This window comes from Lates calcarifer, unplaced genomic scaffold, assembly GCF_001640805.2.
Source record: "Lates calcarifer isolate ASB-BC8 unplaced genomic scaffold, TLL_Latcal_v3 _unitig_5878_quiver_531, whole genome shotgun sequence".
In the NCBI taxonomy this organism is placed as follows: Eukaryota; Metazoa; Chordata; class Actinopteri; family Centropomidae; genus Lates; species Lates calcarifer.
The window spans coordinates 103,022-121,204 of NW_026117778.1; the positions used below are offsets into that span (position 1 = coordinate 103,022).

Below are 18,183 nucleotides of genomic sequence, written 5' to 3' on the forward strand. Positions count from 1 at the left end.
TCCTCTGCCAGTGTTCGCTCTGTTTCAGGTGAGAACACAGGTGAAATATGAAAAGACTCTCAGCAGCAGACGTCCTCACTGAGAGAAACCGAGTCCATTTATTTATTTTAAACTAATGATAAACTCCACACACTCATGCTCGACTGATAAATTGGCCTGAATATCATCGCAGAGTTTTCAGTGTGTGTGTCAGTCTCGTCCTGGTTTCAAAGGATGCTCATCGAAAACATTCAAGTCTTTATGTACAAAAAAAGAAGAAAAATGGCTGACACATGTCGACGTCAGCGTGTTCCTATGTACCGTCCTCCTCCCACCTCCGGGGGGCGCCGTCACTTGGTGGCGGCGTTCCCGTGCGGCGGCTGCTGCGGCTGCTGCTGCTGCTCGGCGAGCGCCTGCTGCAGCCGGGTGCGTTTCCTGGAGTAGTGCTGCCAGTGCAGCAGCTGCTGCTCGTCGATGAACTTGGCGCACTGAGCGTTGACGAGCTCCTTCCTGAAGTGTTCGTACTGCAGCAGCTCCAGCATGTGGAGGCAGTGAGGATACCTGAGGGGAGGAGGGAGGAGGAGTCAGAATCTGGAAGATAAAAGTAAAGGCTGTTCATGTTCAGGTGCAGCAGGACGTCTTACTTGAGGAACTTGGCGTATTCAGGCTCCTTCCAGTACAGAAGGTACTTCAGGTAGTTGATGAACGGTCTCTCTCTGAGGAAACCTCTCTGAGCCAAGACTGGAGCCACAAACAAACACAGGAGGTCAAAGGTCAGTGTCTCCAGCAGTAAGAAGCTAATGTTAGGCTATAAACCAACTACACCACGGTCACATGACGTCAACGTCTCCACCACTAAGCTTCCAACTGGTCATTTCATTTAGCTCTGAGCTCTTCTACAAAAGCCTTTCTTCTTAGAAAGTTAGTGAGAGTTTGAAAGAGCGTGAGTAGAAACACAACGAGGCTGTAAAGGTGGACTGGTGAGTAGATGGGTTTTCATGTTAACGTCCCCAACAACCTCTGTAGTCTCATTTAGACACTCGTTAGCAACCGCCTTTTTTAAGACACGTAAAAGCTTCAAACATCAGGAGTGGGGGATTTACTGACCCATTTTATGTCGGAGAATAAAACCTGAAAATGTCTTGAGCTTGTGTTAAAACCACAGACCTTATTTCAGACATTTAACCAGAAACACACTGACACAGGAAGAGCTAACATGCTAACATGCTAACTGACTTCCTGGTTTTAGGATCAGTCCTGCAGCTCTGTGTTACAGAGACAGTTTATAAGAGGAATTAGCTTAAATAAACTGTTTATTATGGTGGTTTCTGGGGTTGTAACTTCAGTATTTGTAAAGTCTGATCTGGATCTGTCATTAAACCACCTGAACACTTCGACAGGTGCACACAGGTGACACAACAGCAGGTTCTGATGACAACAGGACAGGTGTAACCACACAAACATCAGAGCAGGTGTCTGCTGTCACTCACAGTTCAGGTAGTTCGGGTTCGCCAAACACTGGATGAACTCCAGCTCCGACTGGAACCGGTTCCTGGCCTGCTCCTCTGGACCACAAAACACACACAACAACAGATTAACAGTTAAATAATAACTATAATAATACTGATAGTTTCAGTTGATCTGGTTCCACTGCAGCTGAAACGTTTATCTTTGAGTTTTAACCGCACCAGACTCTATTCAAATATCTACCAATTTAACGCTGCTGGGTTTATAAGCTGAATACTGAAGGCACCTAATCACTAATCAATTTTACCATTAATTAAATGTATTGATTAATTAAAAGGGTGCCGATTTGAAGAGTCAGTCACACTTAATCAGAAAATATCACAGGTAGTGCTCAAACACACGCTTATTTTATCAGTAAATTAAAACATCTTCAACTGGAATAATTTCTAATGTGGTTCGGAACTACATTTCCTCCATACAAGCTAAAGGCATGAATGTCCACTGACAAATGCTCAACAGCTACAACAACAGCTGAACGCATAAACCAGACTCCATTCAGAAATATGGCCATATAAGCTGTTTAAATCCGCCTGATTCACCAAACTACACTTACATTTAATAACACGAACACAGTAACCAGCTTCAGATGGGGCAAAGCGTCTGTAATACACAGAATAAATCTAATAGTTTAAAAGCTGTTGAGATGACAGTGAGGTATCATGTTTGCCGAATTGAAGAGGCGGTCTCGTTGACACTTAAACGTCTTCACTGTTTCAAACATCTAAAGCCGACTTAAATTTAGCGTATTTGTTAACAGAGTTTCGTCCTCTCATTACAGAACTGAAGCTAGCAAGCTAAACTTAGCGAGCAAAGCAGCTAAAATAACGGCAACAAACCTGTTTCCATGACGACGGCTGCGGACAGATACAGTCCTTGAATTAAACAACAGATAAAGTTGTTAACTGTTAAACTAAAAGACGAACTAAAAACGTCTAAGCGCTGGTCTTTGTTGTTGCTTACTCGCCGCTAACAAAACAGCGCCGCCATCTTAACCGGAAGTCGACGTTTCTTCTTCTCCTTCGTTTTAATGGCGACCTGTGACAGGGCGGAGCATCAGCGCCACCTGCTGTTATGCTTACAGAATCCTTATATTAAAGTCCTGTACGTTAAGAATTATAATATATTATTATAATTATAGTCCATATAATCAAATGCACTTAATGCATCAATAATTAAGCAATATGAAACAAACCGCTCTGGGACAGTTTGTATTTTAACTTGTAGCAGTGTGTAAGTGCTGCAGCTGCTACACCAGGTGGCGCTGCCTGACTGTCTTATACTGCTGTGTAGTGTAATATACCAGTTTATATTTCTGAGCTAATCTTTAACCCTTTTAAGGAACCTGTAACTCCAGCTGTGACACAGAGGAGTAAGCATTTAGTTAATGTTGTTCATTTAAATTTAAAACAACAAATCTAAATACTTTGAGGCTTCATGTTTTTGTAGGAAATGGTTTAGAAATACAACTACAGTTTGACCCACAGTGTGAAAGACTCCAGACAGAAACTGTTGGTGACTTGCTGGTATCAGAAACACTACTACACATGAATGACCATAGTGCTCTGTAACTGCTGAGCAGTGGTGGAAGTAAACAACAATGGAAAAATACTCCATTACATATAAAAGTGAGCGTACAGGAGTAAATATCAGATTCCTGTAGTTAAAAGGATAAAACTGGGGTCATGAGGTGATTAATGGGAGGGGAAAGAAGAAAAACATTTCTGAGAAACTGCTGATTTACCTCTTTGAGCCTCAAACTGGTTTTGTAATGAAAGCACGTGAGAAGTTCAGAGGGGACATGTCCCTTTGGAGGAACAGATATCAGCTCATAGATGTCTGAAATGTGAAGAAGCCCTGAGTAGACACTGATTGGTTGCTAGAAATGCAAAGAGACTGTTTTAAACTTCAAAAATACTTCATATTTAGAAGCTGTTGATGTAAAATCTTAATCCAGTAAATAAAGACGTCAGGTAAATGTAGTGCAGTAAAAGAATACAATGTGACGCTCTGAAATGTGGAGTTTTTAAGTATAAGGAAGCATAAATTGCTTTCTACACAACTGTACTTATATGTTTTAACATCAACTCTGTGAGGTAATAATATGTTAAATATTGTGTTAAGAGCTTGTTGTGCTGCCATTATATTAGAGTATGGAAATATACAAAAAGTGGAGTAACAACACCTTCAGCATTATGTTAAAGATTTGAAGTAAAACAGTTCAACCAAAAAAATAAAAGCTTTGATTACTGATAAAATCAAGGGATTGTTGATGCAGATTTCTTTAAAGACCAACGTTTATTAACATCAAATAAAACTGTTAGCAACATGATACAAAACTCTGCAAGTTACTTATGTACAAACCCATTCACTCACATAAAAACTATGTTATTCAATAAAACTAATGTGCTTAAATAGAAAACAATAGAAAACACACAGTATATATATTTTCTAATTACGTAAAAGAATTCCAATTCACAGGGATGAGGGTTGTTGTTTTTCCTGCATCTTGTCAGGACAGAAGAGTTCCTGGAACAGTAAAGTCCTGGTGAAGTCACTGATCTGGAGTCAGTTTACCCAAACATTGCACCTTTGTGAGGTTTTAATTTTTGATTGGTAGGTTTGTTGCTTTATGAAGAAACTGTAAGATATCAGACTTTATCTTCTTCAGTTTCAGCCTCCATGTTTTCTGATCTGCCCTTGTTTTAATCTGCGAACTAACCCTGACTTGTTCACTTGCACTTACTTGATAAATTCAGAACAATGTCCATCTCCACTGAACTAATTAGTCATATCATTGTCTTCTAAAGAATAATAGCTAAATAACATTTGGGAAACACGCTCTCGATCAGTTATGTCCAGATGATGCTTCTGGTGGCTCAGAACCAGCTGTTACAAGCTGCAGTATAACAATAAAATAAAACATATTCCCTGCTAGGAAATTTCACCCAAACACTGTCCAGAGTCCAGTGGTGAAGCCTGAAAACTTTGATAAAATACATTTGTGGCAGCAAGTTGCAGGTTGTAGAAACCAGAAGTGGTCCTACACAGGTGCGGTGGTGTTGGCCCAGGAAGGAAACGAGTCCAGAGAAAACATGACGCGACCCCAGCTGTTGATGGCCAGACTGATGCAACCGATCCCAATGATGTTCATCACCACACCTGTTTTAGCCTGCAGGGGGCGCATAGGAGGAGGAGAAGGAGGTTATTATGACGACATGCGTGGGTCTGAAAAGTCATTTTATTTACCTGCATCCTGACAAAACCAGGACTCACCATGTCGGACACTTTGAGGAAACCATAGGAGAAGACGATGGCGTTGGGAGGCGTGGCCACCGGCAGCATGAAGGCAAAGGAGGCGCTCAGGGTGCAGGGGATCATCACATACAGGGGGTTCAAGCTTATGGACTGGGACTGGGACAGGACACAGAAAAAAAGATTTACTATAGAAAATATCTGTTTTAATATCAGCTCCAACTGTTTTAATATTCATTTATCAAGTTTAAACCTGCATTAATAGATTTCTTGGCCACTAGGTGGCAGCAGAACAAGTTATTCAGAGGCTAAAAGAGGAGCCCCTCCCATTCTTAGTAGACTTTTAATGTGAAAAACCTGCAGGAAGTGCAGTGTATCTGGCCGAGCCCTCCTTTACTCCGACTCTACGCTGATGATGACCTGTCGTTACAGTGTGAATATACTTGTATGTTTTTATGTGTTTTTGTACCATGGAGGCCAGAATGGGCAGGAAGAGCGTTGCCGTGGCGACGTTGCTGGCACACTCAGTGAAGGTGGCGATGAGGAGGCAGAGGACGATGGCGATGGCCCAGGGAGGGATGGAGTGGAGCGGTGTCATCTGAGCGCCGAGCCAGCGGGACAGACCGGACTCCTGACAACACACAAATACACAAATACAGTTTGTATGAAATGAATGAAGCTTGTGTTTCTTCTGCAGAGTCTGAGGATATAAAAGCTTCCTGTCCTGTGACCTCTAATGTCATGGCAGTGTGGTACAGTGGTACGTGTACCAAATGTCTCTACGGTTCAACAGTGTCGTCATTTTCCAAAAAGTTTTCTAACTAAACAAAAACATTCCTTCACTTTCCAAAGTGTCTTCCCTCTCTGAAGCTCAGAAACAACAACACACCTCGCTGCCTTTGGCGAGGGCGAAGCCTCCTCCCAGCAGCAGGACGATGTTCCAGGGCATCTTCTTCTGAGTCACCTGCCAGGTGAGCAGTGGAGGGGCGGGGCCTCGTGACACTTGGGACTCTGATTGGATAAAAAAGAATATGAAACCACTGTCTTCTCTGTGTATATTTGTTATCTGTGTGTGTGTGTGTTACCTGTGTCAGAGCTCCTCCAGCAGCAGAGGTATCTCGGCGGCTCAGAGGGAAGAACGAACAACAACACGGCAACAAACAGAGAGACGGTCGCATCAGTGACGAACCTGCAGAGAGAGAAGAGTTTAGTGCTTTTATCAAATCAGCGTCCAACAAAGCCCAACATAAATTCATTTTGTGGATGTTTTACATCGTTTTGTGGTGGTTTTGCATACGTGTGGTAGTTGTTAACGGACACTTCATACAAGGTTTTGGTTCTGGCCTGTCCAGATGAAGTGTCAAATGAATTTCAAATGTCAAACGGATTTAATGTTGTTACTGTTTAAAATGTTATTAAATCAAATTCAACTCAGTTAACTTTATTTCCTGTTCCACATTATGTTTGTTCTCTAAGTATTTAGTCGTCATTAACTGTGCACCGTCCTGTCTGCTGCTCCAGTCTCATGCTGCAACACCACCTGATCAGCTCATGAATGGGGAGATTTCACCACCAAGTATTTGTATTTGCTTACACCCAGTGACCAAAAACCACTGGGATATTTCCACATCTGTGCACTTTGTGTGTTTTTTTAACCTTTGAGGGCTTTCATTCAAAAAAAACAAAAAAAAAACAAAAACAACTTCAGATTAGTTCAGGAAGGAATTTCCACCTGCAGTTACCGGACTCATGACATTAATGTTTTGCATTATTGGTTGGAGAAAAAAGGCAAACAGGGGAAGTCATCTCAGCTCTGAGAAACTGTGAACGGCCGCACATTAAATCAATAACTGACAGAATCATTAGTTGTAGTCAGTGAGTGAAATCAGGTGAAGTTGGGGTATGATCAACGGCTGCAGGACGTCAGAGTCTCACTATCAACCTCTGTAATCAGGAAACATGTTGAAATCCTTCATTTGCACAAACTGCAGGTCCAAGGTGACAGACTGACCACCCTGACTCCTCAAAACCAGGTCAGGAGATTCTGCATCTCTGTCCTGCTGCTCTTGTTTTTAATGGTTGCTTTTTTTCCTGAGGTCTTTTTCCAACCCAGGACCCGAGCTGCAGCGGACTCATTATAGAAACCTTAAGTCTGAAATCTTATCTCGGTGTTGACTGCTTCCTGAGTACATCTGGGAGAAAATCCTCTTTTATCTTAGGACAGAGTCAGGATGGAGACACTCTTGTTAAAGCATGATGCTTTAAATCTCCCAGGACCATGTATTAATGAGTATATGTTGACTGCTAGGACGTCCTCTTTAGACGTAGGAACAGTGGAGGAAACAACACTATGGAAAGTAAATATATAAATAATCTGTCAACTGAACTGAGTGGAGTTATGAGGGTTTATCAGGAAAGTTAATCCTGTTTGTGTTCACAGTGTGAACGAGAAGCAGAGGTGTTTTATTTTCCTCTGTTCTCAGCAGCTGTTTTACATCTGATCTGGTATTTAATACACAGGACAAAAATAGGTGTCAGCACAGACAGATCAATGGCTGACGTCCACACCATGCTCCTGCTGGTCATGTGACCCAGCTAGGAGTTTATGAATGAGAGTGTATGGAAAAGAAAGCAGGTGATAGGTGAGGGGGCGGAGCCAGTGACACAGGGAGTACAGGTATATTTACAGCCTGAAATACGAAACACGGATGACGTCATTTTGATATTTACTATGGCGGGACAGACTGGAACTGACCTCAGACCATTGTGTGCAGGTGAACCCAGGTAGCTCCAATGTCTTCCAGTGTGGATGAGAGGTTTGCTAGACGCTAACCTACAAACATAACTCTCAAATTGACCCCATTAAAAGTAGCTGAATCAGCATTTAGCAGCTCCTGTTTGCAGTGTAGCCACAACTGTCACTGGATCACTGAGATACTGAAGAAAACTTAAAAACATGACGATTCTCATTCCATGTCAATGATATGTCCACTAAAGTCCTTGTTTTGGCAACTGACAGACTCAGATTGTTCTTATAAGTATTTAAGTGTGTAGTATAGGTTTATTTTGCTGTTGTTTATATCTTTACTGAAACACAAATAATATTCAAAATATATCAAAATTGTGAAAAAATTAGTAATATGCACGTTCATGAATAAGATCTTTACACCAAATTTCAGAGAATCTTGTGTAAAGATTTTGTAAACAGACACTGAACAGACGTTATGTCAAATTAAACATCAGCAGTTATTTATCTTCTAGAGGAATTGATGCTTATCTTAGTGACTGATACTGAGAGATGTTAAATGATTGGAGAAAAATGTATAAACTGAAAACAGATCAGTGAATCAGGACTGTTTTCTTCTTTCCTCTCATGAATAATCTCAGATTTATCTGCTGGCCTAATCCCTAGGTTTAGAACCAGTAACTAAACTATCTGACTGGATACTGGATCAGAGGAAAAGTTTGTCTTCTGGACACATTACTTCCTTTTTTGGTCAAATAATAATCAAAGTAGAGACGCTGGCTCTCGTGTAAAAAGTCAGACTGTGATAAACCTGGATAATAGCAGCCTTTGTAAGCCTAATAAAACATACAGGTGATCTCAGTTCAGTGTCCAGTCCAGTACACAGGTCAAACCTGCAGCTGACGTGACACTAAAGTTCAGCGTTTGTACCCAGGACACGTTTCCTCTGTTTGTTCTTCGCCTCTGATTCCTGTTTGTTCAGGGGTCTTGTCCCGAGGCAAGGTCTGCGTTAAACAGCAGTTTGGGTTCATTCATTCGTCTGAACTGAATCTTTTTTCCACTTTACATTAATGCACACACACACTGAGAAATGTAGAAATTTATTCCAGGCGGTGTTTCTGTCAAAGAGCTCCAGACAGCAGTTTAAAGACAGAGACTGAACTGCTGAACTGCTGTTGAAACACACCATCCAGCCATGGTAGCACCACTTCAGGTGTGTTCTGGTCTGTACCAGACTCAGTCTTCATACAACCCTGACTAATTATATGTTATTTGAAATCTCTAAATCTCCTGATTCTTATGACTTGTGAGTATTTCCTATGACTGTACCTGACTCACAGTACTGTGGTAACAAACACACCAAGTTCTGTTTTCTAATTCTTGGTATTACCGTCAGTTTCCTGGCTGGATATCAGAGATGAACTCTGGTTTTTAATGCAGCCAAGATACTAGACCTTCTCAAACTGTGTCACATGACATAAAACTGTAGGGTTAACAAAACTGTAGGAACTCCCATCATATCGTCTTCAGTTGATGGTTTTCTGAGCCCCGTTCAGTAAATTCTTCAGGTACTCACTCAGCTTTGGCGTTGAAGATGTGCGTGGCCCAGCCGTCCATGAAGCGGGGGTCTCGTGTGAACCACAGCACCACCATGAGGATGAAGAGCGCCAGGACGCTGAACTCTCCATAACTCATGGGTCCCAGGCGACGATGCTCGTCCCTGATCACCTTGTACGCTGCTCGCTCCTTCTCTGATTGGACAGCCCCGCAGCCCCACGTCCTCCGCAGGCTGCAACAAGACAGTCAACAACTTCATTCAATAATCTGAAAATCCAGCAACAAAGTAATCAGTTACATCTGAAGACATGTAACTTTACCTCATACAGGAAGTTCAAAATTAAATTGACTCACTTGCAGCCGATGTAGAGGAACTGCAACCAGAACCAGGCGAGAGTCAACATCAGCATCATGGTGGGGAAGGCAAAGGCGAACCAGGACGCAAAGTTGATCACGTCCCCGTTCTGAGGGAAGAGCCTGAGAGGGAGAACCAGGCAGGAAGTTCACTTTCACAATAAGACATCTTGCTTTAAGAAGACAAGAAGTCAGGAAGTACTGAGTACTCACTGGCTCATCTGTCCGATCAGAACCAGGTTTGGTCCGGTGCCCGTCAGAGTGGCGATGCCTCCGATGCTGGCGGCGTAGCACACGCACAGGAGGAGGCCTTTACTCATCCTCCTCCTCTCCTCCACCACGTCACTCAGCTCCTCCAGCTCCATCTGACAGCAGACGTTCTCCACCGTCACAACCACTACAACGAGACATTTAAAGGACATGTTGTGGTTTGGTACCTTCAAATAACGACATAAACTTCTGTCTTGTCTTTTGTTCTGTGGACTCACCAGGTCCAGTGTTGTCGCTGTCTGACGGAGGTTTGTCCTGAGGTGTTGGTTTGACAGTTTCCTGTCCGTCTATCTGACTCTCTGACGACACCTTCTGTTCAGAGGAAATGTTGTCCTGTAGGTTGCTGGTTTTCTCTGAGTTGCCTTGTGTCAGACCTGACAGAAGACACACATCAAATTCATCCAATATTCATGAAGATGTCTGACCTACATGGGTCCAGCACCACCCATCAATCGTACCTTTCTCCAGGATGCTTGTAGCAGCGGTTTGCAGGTTGCTGATGGTTTTCTCTTGATGTTCCTGATGCAGAACGATGGTCCCGTTCTGGCTCTTGGAGGAGGGCTCTGGATCTACGTTGCCATGGAGCTGGTCCAGGACGGCCTGGACTATGGGGACCATCATGGCGGTGGTGGCCGTGTTGCTAATCCACATGGAGAGGAAGGCCGTTACTCCCATGAACCCCAGCATCAACCTGGGAGAGAGGAGGAAGAGGAGGTGAGACCAGAGAGGGACTGAACCTTCAGGACCAGAGAACGTGTCTCATATTCTCATGATGCTAACATGCTAAAATATCCACACTCAAAGAAATGTTTTCATTTTTTTCATTTTTTTTTTCATTTTTTGTTTCCTGATGATTATTCATCAATAATTTCAGTAACTCACTCGTGTGTTACAGAGCATCTTAGTAACATTAGAAGTAAAATATAGCTGTATTTCACAGAAAAGAAGCTTCCTGTTTCATGTAGAAATGTTTTTCTAATATTCACTGACTGAGGATTATCACCAGATGTAGGCTGTTTCTGAAATACCAGGTAATTATCACCTCAACCGAAACACCATTTCCTCCTTTTAACTTTTTGTTGCAGTGTTGAAGAACTCAAGTCCAGGATTCGTACTCGAGTGAGACATGAGTCTCGATTTTCAGCATTGACTGGAAGTAGAAGAAGTTGGAGACCTGAACCCTGACTTTTTTTGTTATGTTTTCTGTGATAGGCCATAATATTTTGGCTTATTACAACCATGATGACTCAGACTTAGTAATGGGGACTCAGACAGTGGAGAGTCGAGACTCGACTCAGACTTGAGGTTTAGTGACTTGATTACAACACTGACGTCTGGTAACTTGTTCTAATCCACATTGTGTGATAGTGATGTATTCATTTTGTGCTTTTATTCTGAAATATCTGGTGACCATCAGCCCTGTGACTCGGCTGTTCACGCTGCAGGTTTACAGAGATCAGGAAACTCACAGGGCAGGTCGTACACCAACCAGCAGCAGGACTCTGAGCGCGATGCGTTTGTGGAGGTTCCAGTGCTCCACAGCCACGGCCACCATCAACCCCCCCACAAACAGCATGTTGGTGTCCTTCAGGTACTGCATACACACCTGCACAACAACACACAAAAGATTTACACAGGTATCTTGAAAAGTGACACATCAAAGTGCTGATCAGTCAACAAGGGTCCAGATTCGTCATGTTTGATGATTACGATTATGTTATTTCAGAATTGAAGTCTTTATTAATCAAATATACACAGTGGCCAGTTTAATAGGTACACCTGTACAATTCTGTGTTCTGTGTTGTATTGGACTATTTATTCTCCGACATAAAATGGGTCAGATAATCTCCCACTCCTGATGTTTGAAGCTTTACGTGTCTTTAAAAAGGCGGTTGCTAACTCAGCTCCTCTTCTGAGGTTAGAGGTCGATGAGCTGCTCTGACTTCCTGCCACTGTTGTTGTACAGTGTGTATTTGTGTTTGTATGTATCCAGTCTTACGTCTTTGGACTCCATGATGCCGAGGACAGGGAACAGGATGGTCGGCAGCAGCGCCGTCACCGCCAACGGCAACACCTCAGTGCACCAGTACACCGCCATGAGGGCTATGACGTAAGCACAGGCCGCCTCCTGCACGCACGCGCACACACAACACACACACACACACACAAAGTGTGTTAGTCATGTTTTTCTCAACAAAATGTGAATTAAAGCTTGTTTCCCTCCTCTGGAGATAACGAGCAGGTGGAGCTGATTCTCCAGTCACTACCATTAAACCACTACAGAAGAAGAGGAAGACACAAGGAGGGAAACTGTCCTTGTTGGTGCAGCATCTTGTTACAACTTGTAGTTGTACATTTTTGTATTGTTAAGTGACAACTAAAATGTGTGTAAAACAACATCTGTCTTTTCAGGAAATGTCCTAAAACAACACGATTATGTTCAGGTGACAGCGCCCTCTGGTGGTTGGAGCTACGGCGCTGTTACAGAGCGTAGGGAGGAGGTCAGGGTGGATGGAAGGTCGACACAACATGAGACTTTAAGAAAGAGACGTCTGTTTGTGTTCTTTACATGACATCCTACAGGTTTAAGCTGAGAACTCATCGTCATGTACATTGTCCTTATGTAATAATATATATAACTGTCAAAACAAAGGCTGTTTTTGTAGAGAATGGGAGAAGTGTTGGTACAGACTCACGCTGTACAGTAAACCATGAGCTTAAATCTCATGAGCACGTGTAGAGGTGGATCTAATACAAATGTTGGTTTGTGCTTATTAAAGTAAAATCTTCAGTATATATCACTGCCAGACTCCACAGACAAAAACAGGGATTTTACTGAGCAGATCACAGGTAATCTAGTTACATACTGTGTCTTTAAAGTGAAGTTTTAGAAACTACATGTAATGAATGTGAGAACATGGAGGAGGGACTGTGGAGATCCTGGTCCTGCTGGGAGGGACGACAGGACCGACTCTGTCCAAACACACCAGCTCTGTTTTAATGAACTTTCATTCACGTAAAAGACAAAGAAACCTGCGCAGAGTTACACACATATAAACACACACACACTGTGATGACGGATCCATGAAGTGTGGGTTTCTGGGAAAAGTTACTGGACCAGATCACGTAAACAGTAAGTCCAGTAGGAACAGCTACTGGTTTTACTGGTTGACTCTTCTTAAGAGGAGACTGTCTTTAAATTCAAAATAAAAGCATAAGTATTCACTTAATATCATTATTTAAACATTTTCAACATATTCAGGGAAATCTGATGAATTTCTAACTTCAAACAAAGGTTAAAGTATTCATTTACATTTTAAAACAACTAATCACACAACTCTACAACTATACTGAATTTGTTTTGAAATACAAAGCAAATTCACCTTAAAGGACCAAAACTCTTGCTTGAAAAATGCTGAACCAGCTGCTGATTTGTTTAAATGACTCATTGTTTTAGTGTCCAGATCGTGTCGACCTCTGAATCACTTGTTTTAGATCATGAAACAGTTCATGAGAAAACACTAGTTTCAAAAACTCCTTCAAGAATTACACAACTTTCCATTGAAACCTGTCGACACGTTTTGTAGAAATCAGTTGATAAATGGACTGTGTTACATTATTATAGGTAAAGAAGCAGAGATGTGATGTTTAGTTTAACTTCTCAGTAACTTGTGTCGGTGAATCTTCAAACAGTTCAGACTCAGTTCGTCAATCAGTGACAGAAAACTGTGAAGCTGCTGTCAAACACTCCAGCTGAACTGGTCACACTGGTCAGAGTCAGTGGTTAGTTATTCATAAACCAGTTCACTTGTTAAGGTTAGTTAGTCGACTGATTAGTGGTCAATAAACTGGTTTAGTTAACTGGGATATTTCAGATTGACTGGTTCAACTGGTCAGAGCTCAGTAAACTGCTTCTTTAAACTGGTCAGTGAAGTGGTCTCACCGAGGTGCTGACGGCGAGCGGCAGCAGGATGAACGGGCTGCAGACGAGGACGACGACGCCCTTCAACCTCCAGACCTGCCGGAAAATTTTCACCCACAGAGGAAGAACCGACATGGGTGAAGATGGAGATGAAGGTGAAGGTGGAGATGAAGGTGAAGATGGAGATCAGTGAAGTCTGTCAGAGAACAAGTGTATCGATGAGAGTCCGGTCTTTGCTGCCCTACTTCTATCTCCCTCTCTCTCCAACACATTTGTGAAGCGTTTCACAGTCGACACTACATATTAACTTCACACACACACACACACACACACACACACACACACACACACACACACACACACACACACACACACACACACACTGTGTCCCTGCAGACTTTATCTAAACTCTCACCAGAGCAAACACAGAGTAGGAAATCAGATCTGTTTACGTCAGACTCACCTTTTATCTGCTCATTTACTGTTCGTCAGTTTGTACTGAGGCTGATCAAACTTAAACCTTTCTCACTCTTCATCTGTCAGGTGGAACAGAGCCCACAGTTTCACGTCTTGCTGTGGAGGAAATTCAGGCAGCTGCATCTGAATATTGATTCCTGATTATAGTTATTTTGCTTAATCACTGCTTTTAATAATTGAACTGAATAGATTAAAGCTCTGTGGTCGTCCTAAAATCCTGTCACCTCATGTCTAATAAGCTTTTCTTCTTCTTTACAGTTTAAAGTTTAAAATCTTGTGCTTAATATATTTTATTATGACTTCTAGAAGAGTTCAACACTGCTGCCTTTGAGAATAACGTCTGCTTGAATAAATTAAAGTTTAAGATTAACTTCATTATGTGTCATTTTCGTCTTTGGTTCTGAAAACAGCAGCTCCTTTGTTTCTTTTTGTTCTTTGCTGATTCCCTCTCTCTTCTCCTCTTTCTTGCCCTAATGTTACTTCTCCTCTCCCTTTTTCTCTCTTACTTTCGCTCACTCTCTCCTCCATCCACCGTCCGTCCTCTCTTGGTGTTTGTTCTGTCTTTGTCCTGCTGTGTTTAGACAGGATGGAGTCTCACTGCAACCAGCTGAGTCTGACAAAGACCCAGTGTTCGTCTGCAAAACCTGCGACATGGATATTACAGATAAAAGAAGGAGAGATACTCAGCCCATCACTTTGATCTAATGAGGTCAAGAAGAAAACTAAAAAAGAGGAAAACTATTCCAATAAAAACTTGTTAGGAATCACTTTAAAGTCGTGTTCAACCGACCCCACATTTAATCCAAAGGACAAGATAAAACTTTATTCGTCCAGAAGATGTTACAGATTTTACACTGATCAGCTACAACATGAAAACCACCTGCCTGATACTGTATAGGTCCCGTCTCGTGCCACTAAACCAGCTCTGGATCCTTTGGGTCCTGGGGGTTGCGGGGTGGGTCCTCCACTGATCTGGTTTGTTCCACAGATGCTGGATCAGGTCGGGATCTGGGGAGTTTGGAGGCCAGGTCAAAACCTTGCAGGCGAGTAAAAGTAATGAAGATGTATGAAGGATGAATGATGATGTACACCCATGACTGAACCAGCTGAAGGAAATAAAACCAGCTCCACCCAATGAAGCATCAATGACTCAGGACCAGTGAGGTGATAAGGTCAGAAACAGTTACTTTCTATACTTGGAGTAGATTTTGCTGAAAATAGTTTGTACTTGTGTAAGCTTCTGAATGCAGGATTTAACTTGTAATGGAGTATTTTTACTTCATTGTACTGGTACTTTTACCTAGGTTCTTTACCTAGTTCCTCTTGCATGTGTTATTTACTTTATTCTATTAATGTTTGTGCTTTGGCAACATATTTTCTGATTAACACATCATGCAGATATGGAAGTATGAATAAGGAAAGATACAACAGGTGACATCAGATTCTAATATAGTTTTAGTTCACATCACAGGACACTTTGATCATTTTCACAACAAAAGCAGGTAATCTTTGTTCAAGATGTTAATGTGAACCTTTCTCCTCTCATTCATCTGATGCTGAGAAGAAAAAGAAGTAAATTATTCCTTCAGTTGACAGTTGAGTGATTGGTTTAGTGGCTGTATCTCTGATTGTACAGTGAACCCCAGTTTATCCTCTGCTGCCACCCAGTGGATTCACACTCACCTGCTGAGGTCAGAATAAAAGATAGTAAACACATTATTCTCTTCACGTGTATAAAGGACAGAGTGAAGAGCTGAACAGCTCAGCAAGGAGATCCAGCCAGAGACCAGGACACAGAACATCAGGGTTTACAATAAAAGAACCATTTCTTAATCTGATGTTTCAGTAAAGTCATCTGTTTTCTGACAGACTGAATGTGAAAGTGACGCTTTTAACCCCAAAATCAAAGCACTGAGTTTTATAATGAAGACCCAAATGTGAACAGCAGTTCAAGGGAAGTGTTCGCACAGTGAAAATGGTGACATCTGCTGGCCAATCCTTGCTATTGCATTAGTATGGAAATATCCTGTAAACGCCTTGTTCATACCTGGATTTACTGATCCGATCACAGGTAGACAGATCCTATCAAACGTGTCCTGGATTCTCCAACCCATTTAGATTAAACCACGCCTACTTTTCTATAACAAAAACCTGGCCGATACGACGGAAGCCTCTACGTCTGCATTTCCGTGGAAACCACGTTCACGTGGATCAGGCAGGACTACGTTTGATAGAAGCGTCCTGGACCAGACTGACGACCAACTACTCAACTGACGTCCTCTACGTAAGCGAAAGTACATACACATTCATTTGGCGGTCAAATAACATCTTCATCCACAACGTGTGGGAATTTCGACAGATACATCGTGTGTCAGATTTGGTTTTTCTAGAACACGCCACTGTTTTAATTTTCTTCTTCTTCTGTTAATTTCCGGCAGACTACGCACGGGAAGTGCTGCCACCCATCGGTTAGAATCGGTTGTTTATTTGTCATTCTGTTTGATTAGAATTATAATATTGAAATCTAAACATTTTTAATGATTTTACAGCTCTTCACTTATGTTTACTTTATGGTTTAATTGGAAAAAAAAAGTCCTAACAGGGCCTTTTTAAATTATTACAGTGGTTGATAGGTCAATACATTATAATATAGTCCACTTCAAGTGAAGCATAATATTGTAAAACACATCATTGAAGCTGATGGCTCCAAATCAAGTTATCAGGTGTCTGAAGGATCAAAATCAGGCAGCTGCTACAGGCAACTTATTTTCTGAGTGTCATTATGTCTGTTTTTATACTGATGATAACATCTTGTATTTGGCTCTTCTGAAAACTAGGTTTTCTCCAGGTTAATCTGCTTTAGAAGACCTCAAGACTCCAGGCTTCTTCTAAACTCCAGCAAACTGATTAGACTGAATACACATTATAAACACTCAGGACTTTGGTTAGACAGCAGATCTAACACTCCCAGGCCAGGATAACAAGTATTTTTCCTGTTCCTTCACTGACATTCTGACATTTTATGAATGCAAAATAAGGCTCAGTCACACCAGAAAATAGTAAACCAAATCAATCATAGTACCTAGTTGGTGAACTGCTGTAGCTGGTGAGTTGTCCATTTTCTCTCTACTGTTCCGTTTACTCCCCCTGGCATTTTTTCACCATTGTGCATCATTTCCTTTGATTAAAAGTTACTTAAGAGGAAAAAACACAGTTTCTTGTCACTGACGGAACAAAAAGTATTTGTTCCATTGACTCCTGTCTCATGAGCGTCTGCAAACCTTTTCTCTTTTGAGGAGCAGATTTTACTCCGACAGAAGAATTTATCTGTTTTGGACTCTTTGTCAGCTTGCTTTTGGTCAACAGCACAAATTCACGGGTCAAAGTTCAGCGACCTTGAATTTAACATGAAAAATTTCATATTTTCTTTTTGTATGAGTGAATCCATTGATTGTGGTGATCAAATAAGAAGTGACTGAATCTGGCTGTTGTGACCAGGTCTTTATTAAACCTTTAAGAGTTTTCTCCGTTCTACAGTTAAATCTGCAGATATGGTGATTCTCCAAGAGATGATAGTAATGAATTGTCTGCTGTCTCAACACTGGTTTAAAGGGGAGGGTATGTGTTGAATGTGTGGGTCTGTGTGTTCACAGTTGGCAAAATGTCTGATATTACTGGAAGTCAGGCAGCAGAGTGTGTGGGAGGAGCTGGATGGATTTTCTTCCTTTTATTAACACACTGAGAGCACAGCGAGTTCTCCACTTTTACCTTAACTTTAACCTGAGCAAAACTCTGAAACACATCACATCATCATCATCTGGTGCGACAAACCTTCCAACCAGAGGTCCAGCAGACATGTTTAGTTGCTGCTGTCTGAAACTCTGGACTCTTGGCTGTCATTGTGTTCATTTGAACAGGACATCACCTCAGTAAATAAACAGACTCCTCAGTTACGCTGTGGGCGTTGTTTACCTCGTAGTGTGGAGACTGACATGTTTTAAAACAAACCTCCATGCCTTTGCCAGATTTCAGACTGGCATGATTCACAGTGCGTCTCAGTGACTGTTGTGGTTCTATGGTGAAACCAGGAGGATCGAGG

General features: G+C 41.9%; 2 protein-coding genes across 2 annotated transcripts; both read right to left on the reverse strand.

The window, feature by feature from the left end:
• Positions 1 to 75: 75 nt before the first annotated feature.
• med31 (mediator complex subunit 31) lies at positions 76 to 2,525 on the reverse strand. Its single transcript, XM_018667201.2, has 4 exons — positions 2,343 to 2,525; positions 1,470 to 1,544; positions 624 to 720; positions 76 to 540 (listed from the first exon to the last, which is right to left on the reverse strand). The coding sequence occupies exons 1-4, from the start codon at positions 2,350 to 2,352 to the stop codon at positions 330 to 332; spliced, it is 393 nt and encodes a 130-aa protein (XP_018522717.1). The 5' UTR covers positions 2,353 to 2,525; the 3' UTR covers positions 76 to 329.
• Positions 2,526 to 3,782: 1,257 nt separating this feature from the next.
• slc13a5a (solute carrier family 13 member 5a) lies at positions 3,783 to 13,922 on the reverse strand. The gene is made up of 13 exons (XM_018667197.2): positions 13,629 to 13,922; positions 11,685 to 11,813; positions 11,155 to 11,291; positions 10,144 to 10,376; positions 9,904 to 10,059; positions 9,629 to 9,812; positions 9,416 to 9,538; positions 9,081 to 9,293; positions 5,844 to 5,947; positions 5,648 to 5,769; positions 5,228 to 5,389; positions 4,780 to 4,917; positions 3,783 to 4,675 (listed from the first exon to the last, which is right to left on the reverse strand). The coding sequence occupies exons 1-13, from the start codon at positions 13,740 to 13,742 to the stop codon at positions 4,547 to 4,549; spliced, it is 1,944 nt and encodes a 647-aa protein (XP_018522713.1). The 5' UTR covers positions 13,743 to 13,922; the 3' UTR covers positions 3,783 to 4,546.
• Between the last annotated feature and the right edge of the window lie 4,261 nt (positions 13,923 to 18,183).